At 38.4% G+C, this 21,842-nt stretch overlaps 2 protein-coding genes across 11 annotated transcripts in view; both read left to right on the top strand.

Annotated features, from left to right (window-relative positions):
- Window positions 1–3,600, top strand: part of LOC131198432 (pro-adrenomedullin-like) — an 87,797-nt gene extending 84,197 nt beyond the window's left edge. For 4 of the 5 annotated variants that reach the window (XM_058183072.1, XM_058183071.1, XM_058183073.1 and 1 more), the window contains one exon: window positions 2,165–3,600. In XM_058183072.1, the coding sequence (XP_058039055.1) occupies window positions 2,165–2,396 (232 nt within the window). In that variant the 3' untranslated portion in view covers window positions 2,397–3,600. The remainder of the gene's footprint in view (window positions 1–2,164) is intronic. The other variant, XM_058183074.1, reaches the window with a different exon arrangement.
- Window positions 3,601–7,230: 3,630 nt separating this feature from the next.
- CPT1C (carnitine palmitoyltransferase 1C) overlaps window positions 7,231–21,842 on the top strand; it is a 43,842-nt gene continuing 29,230 nt past the window's right edge. For 2 of the 6 annotated variants that reach the window (XM_058180158.1, XM_058180155.1), the window contains exons 1-3: window positions 7,231–7,374; window positions 10,708–10,875; window positions 12,606–12,689. The gene's annotated coding sequence lies outside the window, so the exon portion shown is untranslated. The remainder of the gene's footprint in view (window positions 7,375–10,707; window positions 10,876–12,605; window positions 12,690–21,842) is intronic. The other 4 variants (XM_058180157.1, XM_058180156.1, XM_058180160.1 and 1 more) reach the window with 2 other exon arrangements.

Raw genomic sequence — 21,842 nt, 5'->3', positions numbered from 1 at the left:
TAGCAGTGGTGAAATCCAAATTTTTTACTATCAGTTCTGTGGGCATGGCTTGGTGGGCATGGTGTTGCTTGGAGAGCATGGCAAGGGAAGGATACTGCAAAATCTCCATTCCCACCCCACTTCTGGGGGAAGGATTTTGCAAAATCTCCATTCCCACCCCACTCTGGGGCCCGTCAGAGGTGTAATTGCAGGTTCTCCAAACTGCTCAAAATTTCCACTAACGGTTCTCCAGAACCTGTCAGAACCTGCTGGATTTCACCCCTGGCCTGTAGCAAATGGATGACTAATACAAACTTTGTTTTATAAAACTATCTGAGTTTATATATTGTCATAATATATGGAACCAATACAGAAGAAGATAAACTTAGAACTTGATGTGATGTATGGATCTAGCTATTTTGTTAGCTGGGCGGCTATTTTGTTAGACTCAGGGCGGCTTACATTGTGTAAGGCAATAGTCTCATCCATTTGTATATTATATACAAAGTCAACTTTTATTGCCCCCAACAATCGGGCTCCTTATTTTACCTACCTTATAAAGGATGGAAGGCTGAGTCAACCTTGGGCCTGGTGGGACTCGAACCGGCAGTAATTGTAATTGCAGGCAGCTGTGTTAATAACAGACTGCATTAGCCTGTTGAGCCACAAGAGGCCCTGATAACTCTCTTATTTTTTAATATGAATATCATTTTAAAAAATGGAGTCAGAGAACCTCGTGTTCTCTAAAAGTGTTGATACTTATAACATGATTTGAAGCTGATGGAGTCCTTTGACTTCTGGAGGACTTCCTTAGAAGTCTTTCATTTCTTCCCCCGCCCTATCTCCTCCATGCCTTCACACAGCAATACTAACATTCTAACAAAAAATGGATTTGGGTAGCCTTATTTTAGGCTGATTTGGGGAAATTTGTTTAGGATGGGAAAGATGATAAAGCTTCATAGAATCTCCCTGTTTTTGTTCCCATCCGATTCCCACATTCCACCTCATTCATCCCCATCTCTTCCAGTACTAAAAGTAGCCCTGGAAAGCCAAGTTTTCTGCCCCTTCAAATGTTACCCAATTGGCACTCCTAATGAAAGATTGTTAAATACCAGCTAACATTATAGACCACATATCTAATAGTATTTTGTGTCAGAAAAAAGAAGCAAAATGCTTTCTGCAGAGTGACTTCCTATCTGCCCTTCCGGTCAGTTAGGTTTTAATTCCTTCCCAGTAGACAAATGCATTATTGGTGAAACGTATTGGACAGTGTGGGTAAATAATTAATTAGGGACTCTTAATAACTTCAGCTAAATGCTTTTCATGCACTTGCTAGAGGCATTCACACAGATCCTCATCCCAGACTCCAAATGAGCCTACAATAGAAAATAACAAGCTACATGAATTGATTGTTTGAATCTGGATAAGGTTGTTCTTATGGTTGCAGTAACTTAAACATTTGCTTTAGCTACTAGATGGATTAGATATTTCCCAAACTGAAACTCTATGGATAGGTTAAAATATAAAGGGAATGCTTGTTTAAAATGATGGAGGCTGAAGTTTGAAGTGCCCTGACTTAGTAAACCATCTAAATCTTCTAGGCTTCCTAATTTCTAGGCTATTTCCCCTTCCAAAATGGGATCTGAGATGCATAAGATGGTTGAGACTACTTCAGCTTCAACCGCAATAATACATGAGCACACAATCGATACAAATTTAAAGTGAACCGTTCCAAACTCAATTGCGGAAAATATGACTTCAGCAATAGAGTGGTCAATGCCTGGAATGTACTACCAGCCTCTGTAGTTTCTTCCCCAAACCCCCAAAACTTTGAGCTTAAACTGTACTGTTGACCTCACCCCATTCCTAAGAGGTCTGTAAGGGACGTGCATAAGAGCACCTGCGTGCCTACCATCCTCGTCCTAATGTTCCCTTTAGTTGTATTCATTTTATGTATTCAATTTCAACTTATACTTATGTATATTATCTAATATGTACTCGACAAAATAAATAAATAATAAATAAAATAAAAATAAATGTGATTTCAAACCTTAATCACACCCAATCCCAAATTTAAGAACATGAATAATTAGTTCTTGCTTCTTCCCATTTTAAAGGCATTCATAGCCAAAGCCCCAACACACCTTGAGACTCCAGCATTTTCTTATCATTCTCTTTCTTCCAGCAGCTCTGTTCCTGGACACCGTGTGCCCCGACAAGTGTTGGCTTCACCTCCTGCCCGTGGATGCCATCTTGGAACTTGCCAGATCCAGAACCTGGCCAATCTACTTTACCGTTATGGAGGCAATAACCAAAAAGAAGAATCCCACAAGAACAACAAGGGAACAAATGATCCCATGGGCTATGGGCGGAGGAAACGCAGGGCAGCTGGGCATGGAGTATCCAGTCCCACTTAATAGATGTTCTGAGGATGAGAGAAAGATAGGCACCCACATGAATCAGGTTCTGGACACCTGCAAAGATCAGAGAAAGAGGCTGGATGATCCCAGCGCTCAGAGGCCATGCTACGAAACAGCAGGGGACATTCTGGGTGAATATGGCCATCATCTGAGATGAAGGATGGCAATTCTCTTCTGCCTTTTAACCTCCACCTCAGTTTAGATTTGGTTCCTTGTGTTTTTCTGAAATTTCAAAAGCATGCAGTCTTCAGAGAGATTGCCTGTTTCTGCTCTGGCCTGAGCTGTTCTAGCAGAGCGGAGTTACATTTGTATTTGCACCAGATCACATCAAGAGCCCACTATCCATTGGGGCACAGAATGCACATGAATATGCTCTAATATTCAAAGGGAAGAGAGAAATGGGGTTTGGGATCTCCAGAAAGATACTGAAACAGCCATGACTTGTTTCTGCAAAAGAGAAATTGATATTAGCGCCATGTCAGCACTGTGGACGGGGTGGGTGTGTTTAAATCAAACAATTCCCCTGGAGCATTTCTGTCTTGTTGGATTCTGTGTTTCATCTGTGCATAATGGATATGTTTTGAGAGGAGCTTGTAAGTAAACAGACCGATCAATTTGGAGTTGTAAATAGTGTTTTTGTGCCTACCTCCATACTGTATAGCTGAAAAGAGTAGTTCAGAATGGATACTGTTTTAGCCTCTTCTCTGGCTTTAGCTAAAACCCCCATTTCTCCTATAGCATAAGGTTGATTAGCACTACCAGGTTATCCCTACTGGAAGCAATTTAGTTTTGGGTATCATGCTAAGGCTGGAAGTTCAGCAAAACCTCCAGACTGAAAATAAATGAATATTGAATATTGAATGAATGGATTCCTGCAAAGTGACAATGACCCCTACAAACTTTAGTTGCTTTTCTTCTGAACAAATGCAAAATCAGATGACCTTGAGTTTTTTAGGCTGCACACACCCAAAATCTGGGTGTTCAAATGAATTGATCAATGGACACTTCACTAATTCTCATGCTATTCCCTAACATCTGGAGACTCATAATACTTTAAAATAACTTACCAGTGTCCACTTTTTTAATCAATCAAGTGTTAATCCATCAGTTGAAATTAATTATGAAAATATATAAAATTACTGTAAGGCTACATAAAATTGTTTGTGTATACTGTTGTGACAAAAAGAAATAAAAAAAAATCTTCCAATTATGAACTTTCTGTTGCCACTTTTAATCGTTGGAAAAATGAGAGCAGACCCATCCTAAGTGTCTCTCTCTCTAACTCTTAAGCTACTGGGGCTCCTGCCTCTCTTGTCTGATTATTTCCTAGGCCTTTTCCTCTCATTCACCAGTCACAAAGTCACCCACATATTCCATTACAGATCCTCAGCCTTAGGATGAACCATAAACTGAGTGAATGTCTGTGGAGATTCTCAGTCATCCAGGTCATGGTTGTCCCAAAGGTGCTTTTTCAAGAGGCAACTGGACTTTTAAAAAAACCAGAAAGTCCAGTTGCCTTTTGAAAAAGCAGCTTTGGGACAACCTGAGTGAATGTACCATGCACAACGTACAAAGAATGTCAATAAAATTCACAGTGTCATGAGTATTCCTAATTCTTTGTCTGCCATGATAATTATATGCATTAGAAATTCAACTGTAAAAAAGAGGAAAAAATGCTTTCACTGTATATAAGACTCTAGAAAGAATGCAGAGAAGAGCAACAATGATTATTAGAGGGCTAAAATATATGAAGAAGAGTTGCAGGAATTGGGTATATGTTGTCTAGTAAAAAGAAGGACTATGGGTGACATGTAGAATAGAATAGAATAGAATTTTTTATTGGCCAAGTGTGATTGGACACACAAGGAATTTGTCTTGGTGCATATGCTCTCAGTGTACATAAAAGAAAAGATACGTTCATCAAGGTACAACATTTACAACACAATTGATGATCAATATATCAATATAAATCATAAGGATTGCCAGCAACAAGTTATAGTCATACAGTCATAAGTGGAAAGAGATTGGCGATGGGAACTATGAAACGATTAATAGTAGTGCAGATTCAGTAAATAGTCTGACAGTGTTGAGGGAATTATTTGTTTAGCAGAGTGATGGCCTTCGGGAAAAAACTGTTCTTGTGTCTAGTTGTTCTGGTGTGCAGTGCTCTATAGCGTCGTTTTGAGGGTAGGAGTTGAAACAGTTTATGTCCAGGATGCGAGGGATCTGCAAATATTTTCACGGCCCTCTTCTTGATTCGTGCAGTATACAGGTCCTCAATGGAAGGCAAGTTGGTAGCAATTATTTTTTCTGCAGTTCTAATTATCCTCTGAAGTCTGTGTTTTTCTTGTTGGGTTGCAGAACCAAACCAGACAGTTATAGAGGTGCAAATGACAGACTCAATAATTCCTCTGTAGAATTGGATCAGCAGCTCCTTGGGCAGTTTGAGCTTACTGAGTTGGCGCAGAAAGAACATTCTTTGTTGTCCTTTTTTAATGATGTTTTTGATGTTAGCTGTCCATTTGAGATCTTGCGATATGATAGAACCCAGAAATTTGAAGGTTTCTACCGTTGATACTGTGTTGTCAAGTATTGTGAGAGGTGGAAGTATGGAAGGGTTTTTCCTAAAGTCTACCACCATTTCTACGGTTTTGAGTGTGTTCAGTTCCAGATTGTTTTGGTTGCACCACAAGGCTAGTCGTTCGACCTCTCGTCTATATGCGGATTCGTCATTGTCTCGAATGAGACCAATCACTGTTAGAAGTGTTCCAATATTTGAGGGGCTGCCACAAAGAAGAAGCAATCAATTTATTTAGAGCTGCAGTAGCACAGTGGTTAGAATGCAGTACGGCAGACTTGCCTGCAATTTGGCAGATGGAATCTCACCAAGCTCAAGGCTGACTCAGCCTTCCATCCTCCCAGGTGGATAAAATGAGGACCCAGATTGTTGGGGGCAATATGCTGACTCTGTAAACTGTTTAGAGAGGACTGTAAAAGCACTGTGAAGCGGTATATAAGTCTAAGTGATATTGCTATTTCCCAAAGCACCAGAAGGCAAGACAAGAAGCAAAGGATGGAAACTAATCAAGGAGAGGAGCAACCTAGAACTAAGGAGAAATTTCCTGACAGTGAGAACAATTAATTAGTGGAACAGTTGAAAGTTGGAGGCTTTTAAGAAAAGACTGGACAGCTACGATACTTGTCTGAAATGATATAGGAACTTCTGCTTGAGCAGTGGGTAGACTAAAAGACCTCCAAGGTCCCTTCCAACTCTGAAATTCTATGTTCTATGGAACATGAAAGAAAACAACTTCGAATAATTCAGTACTTAAAATATATGAACTTGTCTCAATAAATTTGACAGCAAAACTTACAATCACTGTTTTCCCACTGGTTCAATATCTCTAATTTATGAAAATGTGCTTTATGTGAGGATTTCAGGGAACATCACCTTAGCAAAAAAAAAGAAGCCTATATATGCAAAATGCTTTGGATTTGAAAGATTATTCAAAATATAATTCAGCATTTGCAAATTAGCATAGCCTGAAAAATACCTTAAGAGTTTGTGCAGATTCATGAAATATGGACAGACTTCCTTGCTCTACTATTTGTCAGTTGTTAAACTGGGGGTATAACAAACCACAGCAGGTTGGGAAAAACTGTCCCAGAATTACAGGACATTCACTTCCCCCACCATAAATGTAATTTCTTTAAATATAAAAAAGCAAGTGAACTACAGAGAGTAGCTTCAAATTTTTGCCGCTAATTTACTCTGACAATGAATTTAAAGCCCCCATATGAAACTACTGATATCTCTATTAAATCCTGAAAAATGTTCTAATAACAGGGAGAAGCAACTTCCCCATACATACAGCAGCTGTGAAGGCCTGAAAAAGCTATTCAAATGGCATGATGTAGCTATACCTACAAAGATCAAAACCGTGCAAATGCAATCCATGGTATTCTGTCATATTCTCCGTGGCACATTATGGGAATTAAAGTTGGATTTTGAAGAAGCAAGATAGGAAGAGTAGTGACACTTTGATGTTGGGGAAGACTTCTGAGAACACTTGGAGAGCCAAGAAAATAAACAAGTGGCTCACTGAACATATCAACCCAGAGTTCTTAGTCAAGGCACAAATGATCAGGCTTAAATTATTCTACTTCAGACACCTTTAGGTAAAAATCTTATTTTCTAGAGAAGGTTCTAATACTGGGGAAAATGGAAGAAAAAAAAGAGGGTTAGGGTTAGGAAATTAGTGCATCGTTGAGACTTAAAAAAAACCAGGTTAGAGGTAGGTCGTCATGAAGCAAATAATTCAATGTGGTTGCTAGGCATCGAAACCGACTTGATGGCACGCAATAAATCAACCGATCAATCGGCCACTTCATGCATACAGAAAGCTGGAAATCAGGGACTGGCTTTAACATAACATAACAACATTTAACCGAGGGCAATGCAATGCATCACGCCGCGTCGCTGAAGAGATCTGGGAATCCAGCTGTCCACTTCCAAGCGCCATCGAATCTGCTCCGGGCGGTCTCCAAAGCCCGCCGCAGCAGTGTAATTATATAGGCGAACCACTCGGCCTGACTGCGAGTAATAACACGGCGCGGGGGATTTCGGGAGAATTATCGGACCTTCGGAGTCGGCATGGGAAGCCGGGAGATGCTGCTGAAGGCCGAAGACCGAGCGAGCAAGGGGCGACGAGCTGAAGGACGCAGGCTGAAGCGGGGGTAGAGGAACACGCGGGGAGGGGAGGAGAGGGAACTCGGGAAAGAGAGACCGGCGCAGAGACTGGCAAAGGAAGCGCGGGAAAGAAAGGATGGAGAAAAGGAGGAAGAGGAGGATCAAGAAGAAGGGACCCCAGAGGGCGGGCTGGCAGTGACGGAGGCGGTCCCGAGGTTTGGGCATGGCTGGATCCAGAAGTGAGTCAGGTTGCCCTGAAGTGGAGGTCGCCCCCAAGTCGGCAAGGTGAGAACTGCCGAGGATGCCTGAGCTCTTCCCGGGAGGGATCTGGTCCATTGGGCCTGAGATGCGAACCGGGGAAAGAGGACCCAAGAACAAAGGCATGTGCGGCGTTCTGGGTCCCGGAGAAAAAGGGCTGAGCTAAGATGCTGCGTTCCACAAGAAGAAGCCCATGTATTGTATCTACAGTAAGAAAGAGGGAAGGATGCTGGGCGATAGCGGGTGGGGGAATTTTATGGATTAGGGGTCTTGAGAGTCTGGCTTCTGAATTCCTTAAGAAGAAGAGAGGAGCCTATTGAGAGCAGGTGGATGACTGTCTCCTGGTTGCAAGATGCTTTGTCTTGTGTTCCAAAGATAACACTTTGTTCTGACTATTGTCCAGGGTTTGCATGGCTACAGCATGCCAATGCTATAGCTGCTTGGTCAGTTCAGAGACAAATGGTGGGGATGCCAAATGTGTTGCTGCTTCTTGTCACTGCTTCTTCAAGGCCTAATTAAAGTACTAGTTGTGGCAGGCCCAGGTCACTTCTGAGGAAGGATGGAAGGAAGAGAGAGAAAGAGAAGAGGAATGGACTAAACAGTTCTATTAAGGAGATGTTAGATTTTGGTAATATGTTTCTTAGGTTACTGCTTATCTTGTTAGTATTTTGAGTGGGGGGAATAGAAGATGAATACAGCAACTTTTTCTATACCACTTCTCCACAATCACATTTCATTCCGTGGTGTTTATTTCAAATAAAATAAGAAAGTCTAATATTGGCTGCTTTAGATATCTATTCTCAGTGAATCCCCAGAGCAAATGATATCACTGGGGGCATATAATGAAACCACTTGCAGAAATTAAATTGACTTAGGTCTGTTCAATGGATAGGAAGTATTAGGAATATTTCAAGATGAGATGGTCATCATAAATTTGCTTCCTGGCTCATTGAAGGATTTTTTATACGGGGTAATCCACACACATGACATTTTGTAAACACTCCCTATTTTCTTACTGTTTTGCTTTCATATGTGGTCACATCCAGTTTGGTGTAGCAGTGAATGTGCTAGCCTAGAAACTAGAAGTTCTAGGCCTCCTTTAAGCATGAAAGCCAGCTGGGTGACTTTGGGTCAGTCACTCTCTCTCATTCCTAACCTACTTAACAGGGTGGTTTTTATGGGGAAAATAGGAGGTAGGAATATTAGGTACATTCTCTGACCTGAGATGTATATAAAAAGGCAGGATAAAATAATAACAATCATCATCATCATCATCATCATCTCTTCACACAAAAAGTGCATGTGGAGAGATGGAGAAGAAAAATAGCCATACAATGTCTTGTAGCAATGGAATTAAGTACCATTGGTTTGGAAACATAGTTGAGAACCCATATTTGTCTGAGAAGTCCAGAATGAGAGAGTTGTAAATCTAATGCATATGTAATTAACATTTGCCTGCAGGAATGGTGATCTTTGCTCCTTATGACATGTTTTTACTATTTGGATTTTATGAATTTTTGTGAAAATAAGAAAGTTGGAGTGTACACTAGGATTGTATCTTTTTGTTCTGCATTAAATAACATAGCCTTATCTATACAGAACGTCAGTAAAAGTTACTAGCCCACAAAATATTGACTAGCTTATCTGCTTTTATCAACTTAACTTTTCCTGGTACATCATTGAAAAGTAGAACCCCAAGTTTTCTTATGCAGATTATAAATATTTCTGTTGAATGGTGCATAGGCATACACTATTGGTGACATATTCAGTTTTCATTTCTTCTTCAGCCACAGAAGTTCATTTTATGAGGTACTTGCTATTTCTTAGCTGAATCTGCTTCATAGGATTGTTGTGGACAATAATATGAAGTAGGAATATTATATATGTTGCTTTGAGGTTCTTGAAAAAAGATGGAATATAAATCTAATAAATCTTATAAATAACAATATGTAAGAACCATAACATAGTAACACTGAAATGCAAGTGAATCTCCCTACAATTGTAGAAGTCTGCAATTTTTTTTAGAAAGTTATGCTTAACTCTAGTTCATGGAACTTTTATGTAATTAAAATCAAGCAGCTCAATTTATTTTCCACTCATGGGGAAATATATATATACATTTGTGTGTGTGTGTGTATGTATATATATGTATATATATAGATATAAATGGAGTGACCTGAGAAGATAATTTAAGCCATCTCTTCTGAAAGAATAAATCTAAAATATGCTCTCTGTTGCCTGCTACATACTATATATCTTTGTTGCTGCACATCTTCTCCCTGAAACAGTCATAATTCTAGTTCTAACAAATATAGTGCTTGGAAAACCCTAATTAAGAAGGATAGGCTTGTTCTTCTTAAGTCCTTCTGAACTGATTAGAGCAGTACCTGAGAGATTAGAGCAGGCCAGTAATTAGAATGGGCAAAGAAATTATCTGCAAAGGATTTGTGGAATTACGTTATGGAAATTAGGCACCAAATTGACAAACCTTGACTTTTTTTTCTTTTTAGCACTTTCCTGCAAGTACAGGGTCCACTATTTTTTAATCAATCAAATGTTAATCCATTGGTTCCAATAGGAATTGGCCAAACGACTTGTTGCTTGAGCATGACATAATGGGCTGAAAGAGATCAACTGGCTCAAAGTCACCCAGCTGGCTTTCATTGTCTAAAATGGGATTAGAACTCCCAGTCTCCTGGTTTCTATGCTGGTGCCCAACCACTAGAGCAAACTGGTTCTCTAACATTGACATTGAAATTTAGGAACTGTGACACCAGAAAACTAAAGAAATGAGGCACTTTAACCTTTCTGATAGATTTAGGGCACCTAAAACAGTGAATTTAAGAAATAGCTGAAAACCTTTCCCTCTAAATATAAAAAGAACAAAAAAAATGAGTCATTTTTGCAATATCACTGACTCAAACACTAAGAATGTTATTGTATTAAAAATAAGGCAGATGCTGTCTTTCCCAAAAATTTCTTGCTCTTCTATTATATAGAGATTTCTAACAAGTGTAAATATTACAACTAAAGAATTCTAATTAATGGGTGACTATAGAGAATGTATTAGTAACCCTGAGCAGGGGGGGGTCTAAAAACAGCGAATATTCCAAATTGATTATCTAACATAAAAAGATAGCACTGAGCATTTGAAATAAGGGGATATAAGTAGACTATGGCAATGGTAAAGTATTACTGTATATTTTGGAATTGATGGGGAATAGTTAGGAGATAGGCAGCATTCCTATATATTTTGAAGTGCAGATTTTTTTCTTCATTTGGCCCAGCTTTTATCCTGCATATTTCAATGGGTTTCATATCTGTCCTTCCTTCCTTCTTCTCTTTTCTTTCCACATGTAGGGTGTGTATGTTGAGTAGGTGTACTAGCCAAATCATCAGCCATATCACAAGGAACAAGTCCAACTTGTTTTAAGAGGAAGATATTTGACGGAAAAGTCTGCAAACTCATTCCCTGAAGGAGGCTGTGGGTTTTTCATCTGCACTGAAGAGACCCAATCTTCCATAGAGGTAGGAATAAGATGTTAAACCAAAGGAAACAGAACAGATGAAATAGAAATGATATTGGGAAATCAAATGGGAGGCAGGTAGCTGCAGGAGGAGAAAGAAAGGTAGTTTTTGACTTCTTGGGTGCAGAATGGAATCTAAAAAGGAGCTGATAGTTTGAATCCACAGTTCAAAACTTATAGGCAAATTCAGCTCTTCCCTGCCATTGCCCTATTTTCTTTCTAATTTGATCTAGTTTTCTTTTAGAAATATGCTTAATCTTCTAGCTAATAAAAATGCAATCTATGAGTGGGAGTGTACTTCCTGATTTCAAGTAGAAATTATTAGGGAGGTTTTTAAGTTTGCAGTGGTTGTTTATTCATTCCACACTGAACAAAGATGTAATAGCAATGTGCTGTGTCCCTTTGTGAGAGAAAAAGGAGATCATCTCCGTAACCTTTTGCAGTCCTTGGAAAAACTTGCCCTGACCTAAGGAGGTATAGCTGAGGTCCTTCTGCTGCATCCAGTGCCTGAAAGTTTTACAAGTGGCCCCCTGAAATCTTTAGAATGATTATGATACTATAATGTTTAAATGATAGAAGAAAGCAATAATTAGATTATTAATTAGATGTACATGTGAAGGAAATGAAATCACATTTAGCTTTTGTCCTGACCTTGCTTACTGTTTGAGTGATAATATTTCCAACAGATCTCCAAGATCCTGCGTGCTTCTTTCTTAGAAAAAGGTGTATATTTCTGCTCTAATCTATTAGGATAGTTTCTTTTCTAGAAAAATGGCATTTTTAGTTTTAGTACACTTTATTTATTGTACGTAAGGCAGAGGTTAAATTTAGTTAACGGATGAGAATTAAAGAATACAATCCCACTTTTGACCTAGAGTGCTGGATTCATTCCTACTGGCTGAACAGCATTATACTTACATATTTTTTTAAACTTAAGGAGTTCCTAGAAATGGTTATTATTTTGTTTAGGATTTGCAGGGGAGAGGAGCTACAGATAGTCAAGCACTCAATATGATCATAGGATTGTTTTCATTTTGTTTTTGGAATTTAATTTTCCTCATAAACCAGTGTTCTTTTAGGACACAAAATGAATCATGTTGGGCCACAGATAATGTTTCTAATGACTACCAAGACGAACTATGCTTTTTGTCTCCGTTTTTGTCTCTGGTTCTTCTTAGTTCTGTTTCCCTTTTCTTGCAATTTTTTAAAAATAGGAGTAGGATAGTGCAAATAAAACCAACAAATCTTTTGTTGCAAGTTCAATATTGGCGACACTTCAAGCTTCATATATGATTTTTTAGTTACTGTGGCAATTTAGAGTCTCGAAGATAGGATTCTTAAGGCCCTTTAAAGACAGATAATATTGGATTCCCTCAATAGGATTTATAACAAGATTACTGTTAGAGAATACAGGTGAAGCACTTTGAATACTTAAAAGCACAATACAAAGCATAAACTATTTAGTTAATTCACTGGAGCTGAAGGAAGAAGTATTTTTTGTTTGGCATATCCTGTATGAGTAGGTGTGGCTGTGAGCTATGATGTTACTACCTTCTTCTGCCTCTACTAAATGTTTTCTCGGTGTTGTTCTTCTGTTTCAAAACACACCCTCCTCTCTTCTTGGAGCTGATGACAGTAGAGGCCCCAAGGCAGAGTCAGGAGCTAGTAAAATCTTGCACGTGGTTTGACATTTCACCTATATTTAGGCTCTTTTCCTTCTCATTGCTATAGAAGAAGATATACAGCATGCTGGCTATGGAAATATGGAGTTGAAGTCCGATACAGTGGCTGAATTTTCATGATACATTTAAGCAGGTCAGTTGAAGATGCCGTGACTGTATTTGTTCAACATGGTAAACTTGTTTTATATGTTGTGGCAAGTAATCAGATGTGAACCCAACTCACATCTTAAATTATTCAATGTATTGTGCAAATGCAGTTGTCTAAATAGATTAATCCTATAACCAAATTAAGTTTACAAAAGAAAATTAGTGTACAGATAGTATTGAGCTGGATATAACAATAAAATGGTTCAGCATAGAGTGGATTCCTATGTTGTGGGGGGGGACTTTTTGTAGGTTGAGTATCACACAGTTTTAGTTTGTTTTTTGAGGCTGCCATTGCCTGTAATGGGCAAGGCAGTGAAAATCAATCTAGTTATTTGGAAAGCTTCATAGCCAAGTCAATGGATGTGTGTGTGAGCTTAATTTCTAGGTAACATTGCAGCCTTTTGTCTTCCTTTATGTGATTCACATTAAATTGCCTTGACTGGGAAAGGCAATGAGGTGAGTCAAATGCTTTATTTTTTTATTGCTTAGTTGCTTGAATAAGGGAATGCAGAAGAGTGACAGCTGGTTCAGAACAGTTTTATCCAGTTTTTTCATTTAGTAGAAATATTGGACAGTGATTGTAAATATATATATATAAATACTTTCAGAGATCTTAGAATTATTAACTATGCAGATAAATCTGGCTCTTGGCGCAAAATAGTAGCTAGGTCAGGTAAGGCTTTTAAAGTATGTGTCCTTGAAAAGACAAGGCAGCTTGCTACAGCAGGAAAGGACTCTTTAGTTCTCTGACACAGGGTGGGTGACCTTTGGGTAGATGGAGGTTACTCAACATTTGTTGGGGGTTTGCTCCAATAAACAATAAATTAGTTTGAGGCATTTGTTACACATAGGCAGGAAGTGTTGCTCATTCTTCCACAGGCAAGAACGATCATTTATATGAAGTATAATTTAAGGATGGGAAACTAAACCATAAATTTTCAGCAATTATGGCTGAAGGGAAGTTCTGGAAAGAACCAAAAAGGAATTAGGTGGTGTGTTTTTTAATGTGACTGTGTGCTCATCTTCAATAAAATTCTTTTACTGAAAGACCCCCTTTGATAATGAGGGTCTGTAAAATATTCCATGTGTTTGTCTCTCTATAGCATCTACAGCATACATAAAGGGACGCGGTGGCTCAGGGGCTAGGACATTGAGCTTGTTGATCAAAAGGTTGGCAGCTCAGAGGTTTGAATCCCTAGTGCTGCCGTGTAACGGGGTGAGCTCCCATTACTTGTCCCAGCTTCTGCCAACCTAGCAGTTTTGAAAGCACGTAAAAATGCAAGTAGAAAAAATAGGGACCACCTTGGTGGGAAGGTAACAGTGTTCCGTGCACCTTTGGCGTTGAGTCATGCCAGCCACATGACCACGGAGACGTCTTCGGACAGCACTGCTCTTCGGCTTTGAAACGGGGATTTGCACTGCCCCCTAGAGTCGGCAACGACTAGTATGTGTGTGTGAGGGGAACCTTTACATTTACCTTTTAGCATACATATATACTATTGGTATAAAATGACCACCCAAAAGGAGAAAGTAGTGACAGGTGGGAAAGTTCTGTTAAATCCAAGAGAAATAAATGGATTGTAACCTATCCTGGGTTGACTAACCCAGACAACCAAGCATTTTGATATCGATGATCTACTATTAAGAAAATAATTGATTGTGTTCTTCTTTTGTGGGACACCCCTGCTATAAATGATGCCTGTTGACATTGCATTTTGAAACATTTTGACAAACACATGGATACAGAGAAAAACAACTGGAAATCAGAAAGAAACAGGCCTTTGTCCATTAACCAACCCAGTTCAAAAAGAAAACAGAACCAAAAATTGCCTGGGGCAATTCAGTACTGGTTATTTGTGGACAGCACCCCAAATAAAATACTGTGTGTGACTATTTGCTAGCTTTTACTGGGGAAATATATCTAGTTATGCTGATGATGCCAAAATTAAAGGAAGTTTATTTTGGACTTATCGGAAGCAAGACAATCTTTTTTTAAGGGAACTATGGAAAGATTTAGAAGGGTTGACGGAGGGTTGACGGAAGGGTTGACGGAGAGATGTCGCTTCTAATCATTCAATAAGACCCCGCCCTAAATTTATGTATCTTCAAACTGGATGATTATGTTTGTATACCAATAGAACACTTTAAAGTTACAATGTTCTTCATTCAAAAGAATATTTTTCCTCAGATCGGTTAATTGACAAAGTTCTCTAGTTTTATATAAGTTATTAAGAATTGACAATGCCTAACAAGGAGTAGCTTCTAATACTTACTTAGTTCTCTAAATGACTGTAGTAAATCAGCTAAGTTTGTTGAGTCCCAATTTTAACAGCAAAAATTGATATTCTCTTCAATCTCTTTTTTAAATTGAAGTGAAAAATGTCTGCAAAATGTCAACTTTTTCCTAGAATGAAGAGGGTTTTTCTAAATATACTAATTTTGCCCTAGACTTTACTTAATGGATCTTGGGGTTCTAGTAACACAAAACCAGACCTAATGTAGTCCGTTCCCCACTTACAGAATCAAATATTTCACCGACACTAAAGGAGATTTCGAATTCTAATCCTGTAAGTAGATAATTGTATAAAACAATATATTTATGGAATCCTTGGTCCCTTTGAGTTCAGCTATTTGCTTGCAGATATTTCATTAACTGACTAGATATTTAGTTGGATAATTAAACTTTCACAAGCCATATTTATACAAATATCTTACTGATGCAGTAGGACTTATTCCCAGACATAGAATTTCTTTTTTTAGCCATAAAAGTGGTTCTTGAGTGATCAGAAAATTAAAAGAGAAAGTACAGGAGACCAAGTGTAGGATTTGGATTGCAGCTTTAATAGCTCACATAACAAAGTCAATTTTGTATGTCAACTCATACTGATGTTAATGGGAAGTGAATTCAGCTAAGACTGTGCTCTAACTCTTGGAGTAATATCCTGAAGTATTTTGCAAGTGAAGAAGATGAAGAAGATAGGCAATTACCACAAAGCAAATGTATTTGTCTACACAAGCCTTTTCCACCCTGCAGCAGTTATTTTTAAATCTGCTGGTGCTGTAGGCCAAGTCCAAGGCAACAATATTTGCTTATGCTGGATGGGAAAAAAGAAATCCGTTTCTTTCTTTATATATCAAGCCAGCTGCATCCGGCTCTTGGCAAGTTGTGTACAGTAGAAGTTAACCAATTAACACCCCCATTCTAAAGTATTGAACATTTTCATAACTGCTGAGATGCTGCTGCTTGAGGAGAGAAAGCTATCAATTTGTGCAGGAAAACATTATATTGGGTCTAAAGAAGAGCCGGATTATTTTAATCAACTATATAGTGCTTGAGGCCCATTTCAATAATCTTGTCAAGTAGCTGCTATTTCACATAGGAAGTAGAATAGAGGTGGGGGAGAGAACCCTGGAATATTCTTGATTAAGGGGAGATTTGAATGGTCATTTATAGCCTGTCATATTACATCATGGCTGGTTCTTAAATCAAATAAATTCTTTTTTCCTAAATCAAAATACAGTTTATTTAGTTTGGACTTAGCAAATCTGAGAATTCAGCCCATTGTCATTTTAGGTAAGCAAATCATGACTTTGCAGAATGAATAAACTAAGTTTGATTCACCTTCAAATACTGTATATTGAGCAATGTCTGAGAAAAAAAGAGAAAGACTGATCTGCCATGGACTCTCTGCTGTAGGCATGAAATGCGGGAATATTATTTTATGGGTGGGAAGAGGAATCTTTTGTCCTTCTCCCTGTCCTTTTAGAATCCCAAAATTGAGGATACGGTTATAACTTGTGAAGCTAAACATTTCAGCATGATGAAGTTCTCCATGGCCCTTTTCAACAGGTAAGAAATCTAAGGCAGAGAGCATCAACTTTTGCCTACTTGGACTTTAGCCAAAACAGTTTGATCCACACCCTGTTGCTTAAGAAAGAAATTATTTATTTATTTATTTGTTCATTCGTCATAATTATATGACTGCACATTTCACAAACAAACTACTCTGAGAGGCTAACGTCAAAGACGAAAAACAACACTTGCAAACAAGTGATACTAATATTAAAAGTTTTAAAATTATAAAAAGCACTAAACTAAAAAATACTGGGCAAAGAGCAGGTGTTTAATTATAATGGAGCTATCTGAATGTTTCACCAGTCCCATGGGGTGTCCAGGGCCGTTGATGCAAGCAAGTGTTGAGGGTCTTCTGGAAAGTTAAAAGGGATGAAGTCAGCTTCACTTTGGGGAGAGGACGAATGTTTCATAAAGCAGGGACCCAGCTGAAAAGGCCCCCCACCTAAGATTCAAATGAAATTTCCTAGCTGACGGCACCTGCAGCATGTCCCAGTGCTGGATCTGGAGGAATGCATAGATATAACTATTTGAGACAGAGTCTCAAATAGTTTAGCCCCATGCCATATAGGGCTTTAAAAGCCAAAATCAGCACCCTGAATTGGATTCAGAAACAGATGCAAGGCCCAGAGAAGAGGGATGACATATATAAGTGTCCCTGTTGCTGCATTTTGCACCAGCTGAAGCTTCCAAATATTTTTTATGGGCAGTCCCATTATATAATCCAACCAAGAGGTGATTAGGTCATGAAAGACAGTGAGCACAGAAACAATACAGTTGAGCAAAGGTTGTCCTAGCTACAACTGTTATCTACTCCTAAACTGTGCAAGGACTCAATTCCATGAGTGATAGATGAGCTCACCCAGTGGCTTCGTGTAGATATTGAATAGGAACAGAGAAGCACTGACCCTTGCAGCACCTTGCATAAAAGGGAACAAGGGCAGGATCATCCCTCCTCATCACTACTGATTAGAATTGACTCTGGAGAAATGAGGTCAACCAGCCTAGCCCCATGCTCCCCCAATCCTCGGAGCTGATCCAGAAGGATACTATGGTTGAGGGTATTGAAAGCTGTGGAGAGGTCAATTAGGGCAATGGATGCACAATCCCCATCTTATCCACTACCAGAGTTCACCCAAAGTGCTGTTTTCATCCCATACCTGTGTCTGAATCCGCTGAAAAGTTTCCAGATCTGCTCATCTAAGGTTTTCTGAAGCTGTTGCACGATCATCTTCTCAACTTACTTTCCCAAAAAGGGAAAGTTAGATTTTGGACAAAAATTGTCCAATAGAATGGGGTTGAGTGATGGCTCCTTGAGGAAGAGGTGAACTAAGGCCCCCTTAACAGGTAATAGAACATCCCCTTAACTCAAATTTACCACAGTTACAACTCATTTACAGGGCATCCCACCCTAGGCCACTATTTGCAGATTCAATAATTATGGGGAAGTTCTGATATTTTGGCACCCTTACTGCCACAAATTAGGCCTTAATAGCAGCTCTAACCCATATCCAATTGAATTTGTCCCCTGTAGAATGCCAGCTATGTTCTAGATATCTCTTCCCTCATTTCAATTTCCTTAACTCCTCCATGAACAACAAGGAGTGCCAGAATCTACAACAGGGGAGAAGTTGCATAGGTATGATTTGACCTAAAGGTTCAGTCACTTTCTTATTCCAGGGCTTCATATGGACCATGCTGCAGACCAGCAGGACCTCAACTCCCTCTGAAATCTGCCAATCATCGGGATGGACTGATCTAAAAGGTCTAATCTCCCTGCAGTAGATGGTGCCACTGAATCCCATATAATGAGGGCATGATCTGACCAGGACATAGCATTGCTTTAATAGGAACATCAGACCCAGTTTGTGACCACTGCTCCATTTCAGGCTCTGGATGACTTGGGATAAGCCCATGGCTCTCATGGTAGCCATAAATTCCTGAGCCACCACAAACCCTATTCCCAGAGAAGGCGGATAATGTTCTTTCATATCAGTATTTCTTGTAGATGTGATCCTAATTTCTCTAGGTATTTTCTCCAAGGCTTATATCTCTCATGACTTTCATAATCTATTTTGCAATCCAACAGATGTGGAAAATTGCACATCTTGGGAAAATTGAATTTTTCTATCTCCAGATTAATGTGCTCAACTGGTTTTCAACTGCTCCTATGAAGCTTATATGCCATTCTTAACTTTTGATCAGATTCTAATAATTTCCTCTCACCACATTATCACTGGTCCATTCAATCTACTAATTAGAATAAAATGGGATTGAATACTTTGTGTTTTATGGAAATCTGAACATCATCTTAATATCAAACAGGATATGTCACATAGTACATCATAATATTAGTTGTTTGGATGTAACGTGTTATGTGTATTCTAAAGGAGTCTTATTTTATAAGCCAGATTTAGAGTTTAGTGAGTTATGTGAATATAGCAATAATATCAAAAAAAAAGCGCTTCCCCCCCCCTTTCCCCCTTATTTATTTTTTTTGTAAAAACTTTTTCAATAAAAATATATATAGCAATAATATTATAGCTGTTCTTCTTTTCGGTCCACAAACTAAAGAAATCTTTTGTTTAATAGAGTCCAATGGTAGAAAGCTATTGGATTCCAACTCAGAGTTCAAAACAGAATAAAATAGAAAAAGAATAGGAAGGAATTGGAAACCAAGGTTCCTGATTCTCAATTCAATATACTAAAATCATTTACACTAAATAGTTTTTTCACATGGAATTTTAATTCCTTGTTACTACTATTATGTTAGCATTGAAATGAAAGTCCTTCCAACAACATAATTGAAATGATTTGCTTTATTCACTACAAGAATTTTTGCTAGCTTGCCATTATTTTTAAGCAGAGAATAAATTACCATATATTGGGATACCATACTTGTGATCTGGATAATCATTAGACAACAACCAAGAACGAGAGTTTTCTGTATTTTGTTTTAATGACATGTAGAGTGGGTTTATAGAGAAATCCAAAGCTGGAAAGGGATGAAGCAAAGAATTTAACTACCTCGAAAAATAGCACTACAAGCAGGTAAGGTAAAATAAGTAGTTTACTCCAAACTGTGAAGTAAGAAGACCCGTTGAAATCTCAGTGTACAACCTTTGACCATCAAATACTGTCCACAATTAAGAAATTCTTGATTTAAATCTCAGTTTTCGATAAATGTGTTAGGTGACTTTAGACAACCCACTATTTCTCAGCTATCCTTCACTTTATATATGGGAATAACAATTCTGACCTATAGGATATCTCAAAGCAGCCATAAAAGCTAGCAGCAAAAATACTGCAATTCTCTGAATTGCCAGGGGTGCATATTGGTAGTTGGGGTGTGAATATCTTTAATTGTGAGAAGATTCTTCAGGATTTGCCTCATAATTCTTTATCTGAGACAAGGTGCCATTGCAGATGAAATCCCTCCAGCAGATCCCAGTGGCTTTCACTCAGAATCCAAGGATCTTTAAGTTTTCTTTTGATGCCATCTCAGGAATGTCATCAATTAAAATGGTGGGAAACAATGAAGAAAGGGGGTGGAAAATTGGGAAATATTTTATCCATTTCACTTACTGTAACATTAAACAGAAAGCAAAAAATAAATCTAAATATTATGCCTATTATAATAGGAAATTTTTTTAATAAAACAACAGAGTATTATGCTTTTGTGTTGAGTGTCATAATCTTTCTCTTGAACTATTGTCACTTGACAACACTGTTCCCCTCACTATAATCAGTTCTCATTCTAGTCTATATCCAGAGCTACGGTATGTGGCAACTGGGTGATTTAAATGATGACTGAACAGGGCTCCAAGTTGCTGACAGCATTCCACAGTATTAGTTTGATACATTGAATGAACCCTGTCATTTCTAATCTGCAGCTTATTGAAAGAATGGGATAACTGGGCAATATGGCAATTGTAATCCAAGTTATGTAATGGGCATGAGATTGTTATTGGTTGGGAGTGTCCCCTAAATTTTCACTTGTCATGAATTGTGTCAAATAAGAAACCTTATTTGATCCTTTCCACCTCTTCTTTCAAACTTTCCAAGCATTATATTGTGACCTCATATTGGCATAGTGCTGACATCATGGGCACTCTCAGGTGTATTAGGTAAACAAAGTGGCACTCCTTTCAGGGGATAGGAAAACAGACTATGTACAGCTGGTGAAGTAAGCTGGGTGGCACCTCTCTTATGACTTCAACTTATCTCCAGAGAATTTCTGATAATAATACCAATAGTAGCTTTGAGATCTGATGTTCCTAGATTTTCTTTGTAGAAGATAATGAGGTTGAATGGCAGGTGGTAACCAAGATTTTACATTTTATTTACTGACTCCCTTTTTGTACTGTCTATTTGTAGAACTGGGCTTAGATAGAACTGAGTAGGGTCTTTTCATTAACAAAGGAGAGAATTACTGAAGCTGCAAGCAAGGAACAAGTTAAAACTATTCAAACTAATTGTATCTTTGAATTATTATACTGTGTTTTTACTCCTCTTTTTACTTGCTATTCCATTTTAATTTCTTGGCATAGAAAAATGTTGCCATAGCAGCTAAATTTGCAACTGGGAGGATGTAAGTGAAAAATAGTGTGCAGAAGACGCAGGGTTCTCTTTGGAATTTTTACTCTTTCAATGAAAACTGGCATTTGTTGGAAAAATCCAGATTTTTAGGGATTACTTCTTCTGCTATACATAGTAGATCCACTTTGTAGGTATGAATCTTTTTCCTGACAGTTTTTGAGATAGCAAAGATTAATATTATTTTATTTTTCATTTTAAATACTTCCACAAGCAGCTTATTTAAGGAGATACTAAGAGGTATAATGGGCCCATACCTACTCCAAAGGACCTCTGAATGGTAGCATATTCCTATTAAACAACTACTACGGTATAATGGCTGTGGGTGCCTTATTTTGTCATTGGTGGCAAGGTCACAGCATCTTCTGTTCAGTGTAGACACTATTTTCTATTGATTACCCATGGGGGGGGATGTCAAGTCCTTAAACAGCTATGAATAAGCAAATGAGATGCGCTTAGAGTTTGATTACCTAATGCCAGGGGGAAAAGTAGGAGGAAGATTAAGAGATAAAATTTTGGGAACCGAGTAAGCAGAACTATTGTCCTTGTTTATTAGTGAATTTGTTTTGGTGAAAAAGGCGTCTTTGTGGGTGCATTTTCCTTACATATTGTTTAACTGATGGTTTAATGGTTCTTTTATTAGATAAAATGGAAACAACTATCTGTTTTTATTTATCTCCTTTCTTTTCC

The sequence above is a fragment of the Ahaetulla prasina genome, chromosome 4 (assembly GCF_028640845.1).
Source record: "Ahaetulla prasina isolate Xishuangbanna chromosome 4, ASM2864084v1, whole genome shotgun sequence".
In the NCBI taxonomy this organism is placed as follows: Eukaryota; Metazoa; Chordata; class Lepidosauria; order Squamata; family Colubridae; genus Ahaetulla; species Ahaetulla prasina.
The sequence above is the reverse complement of the archived record's forward strand: the minus strand, read 5'-3'. Positions and strand labels throughout refer to the sequence as shown.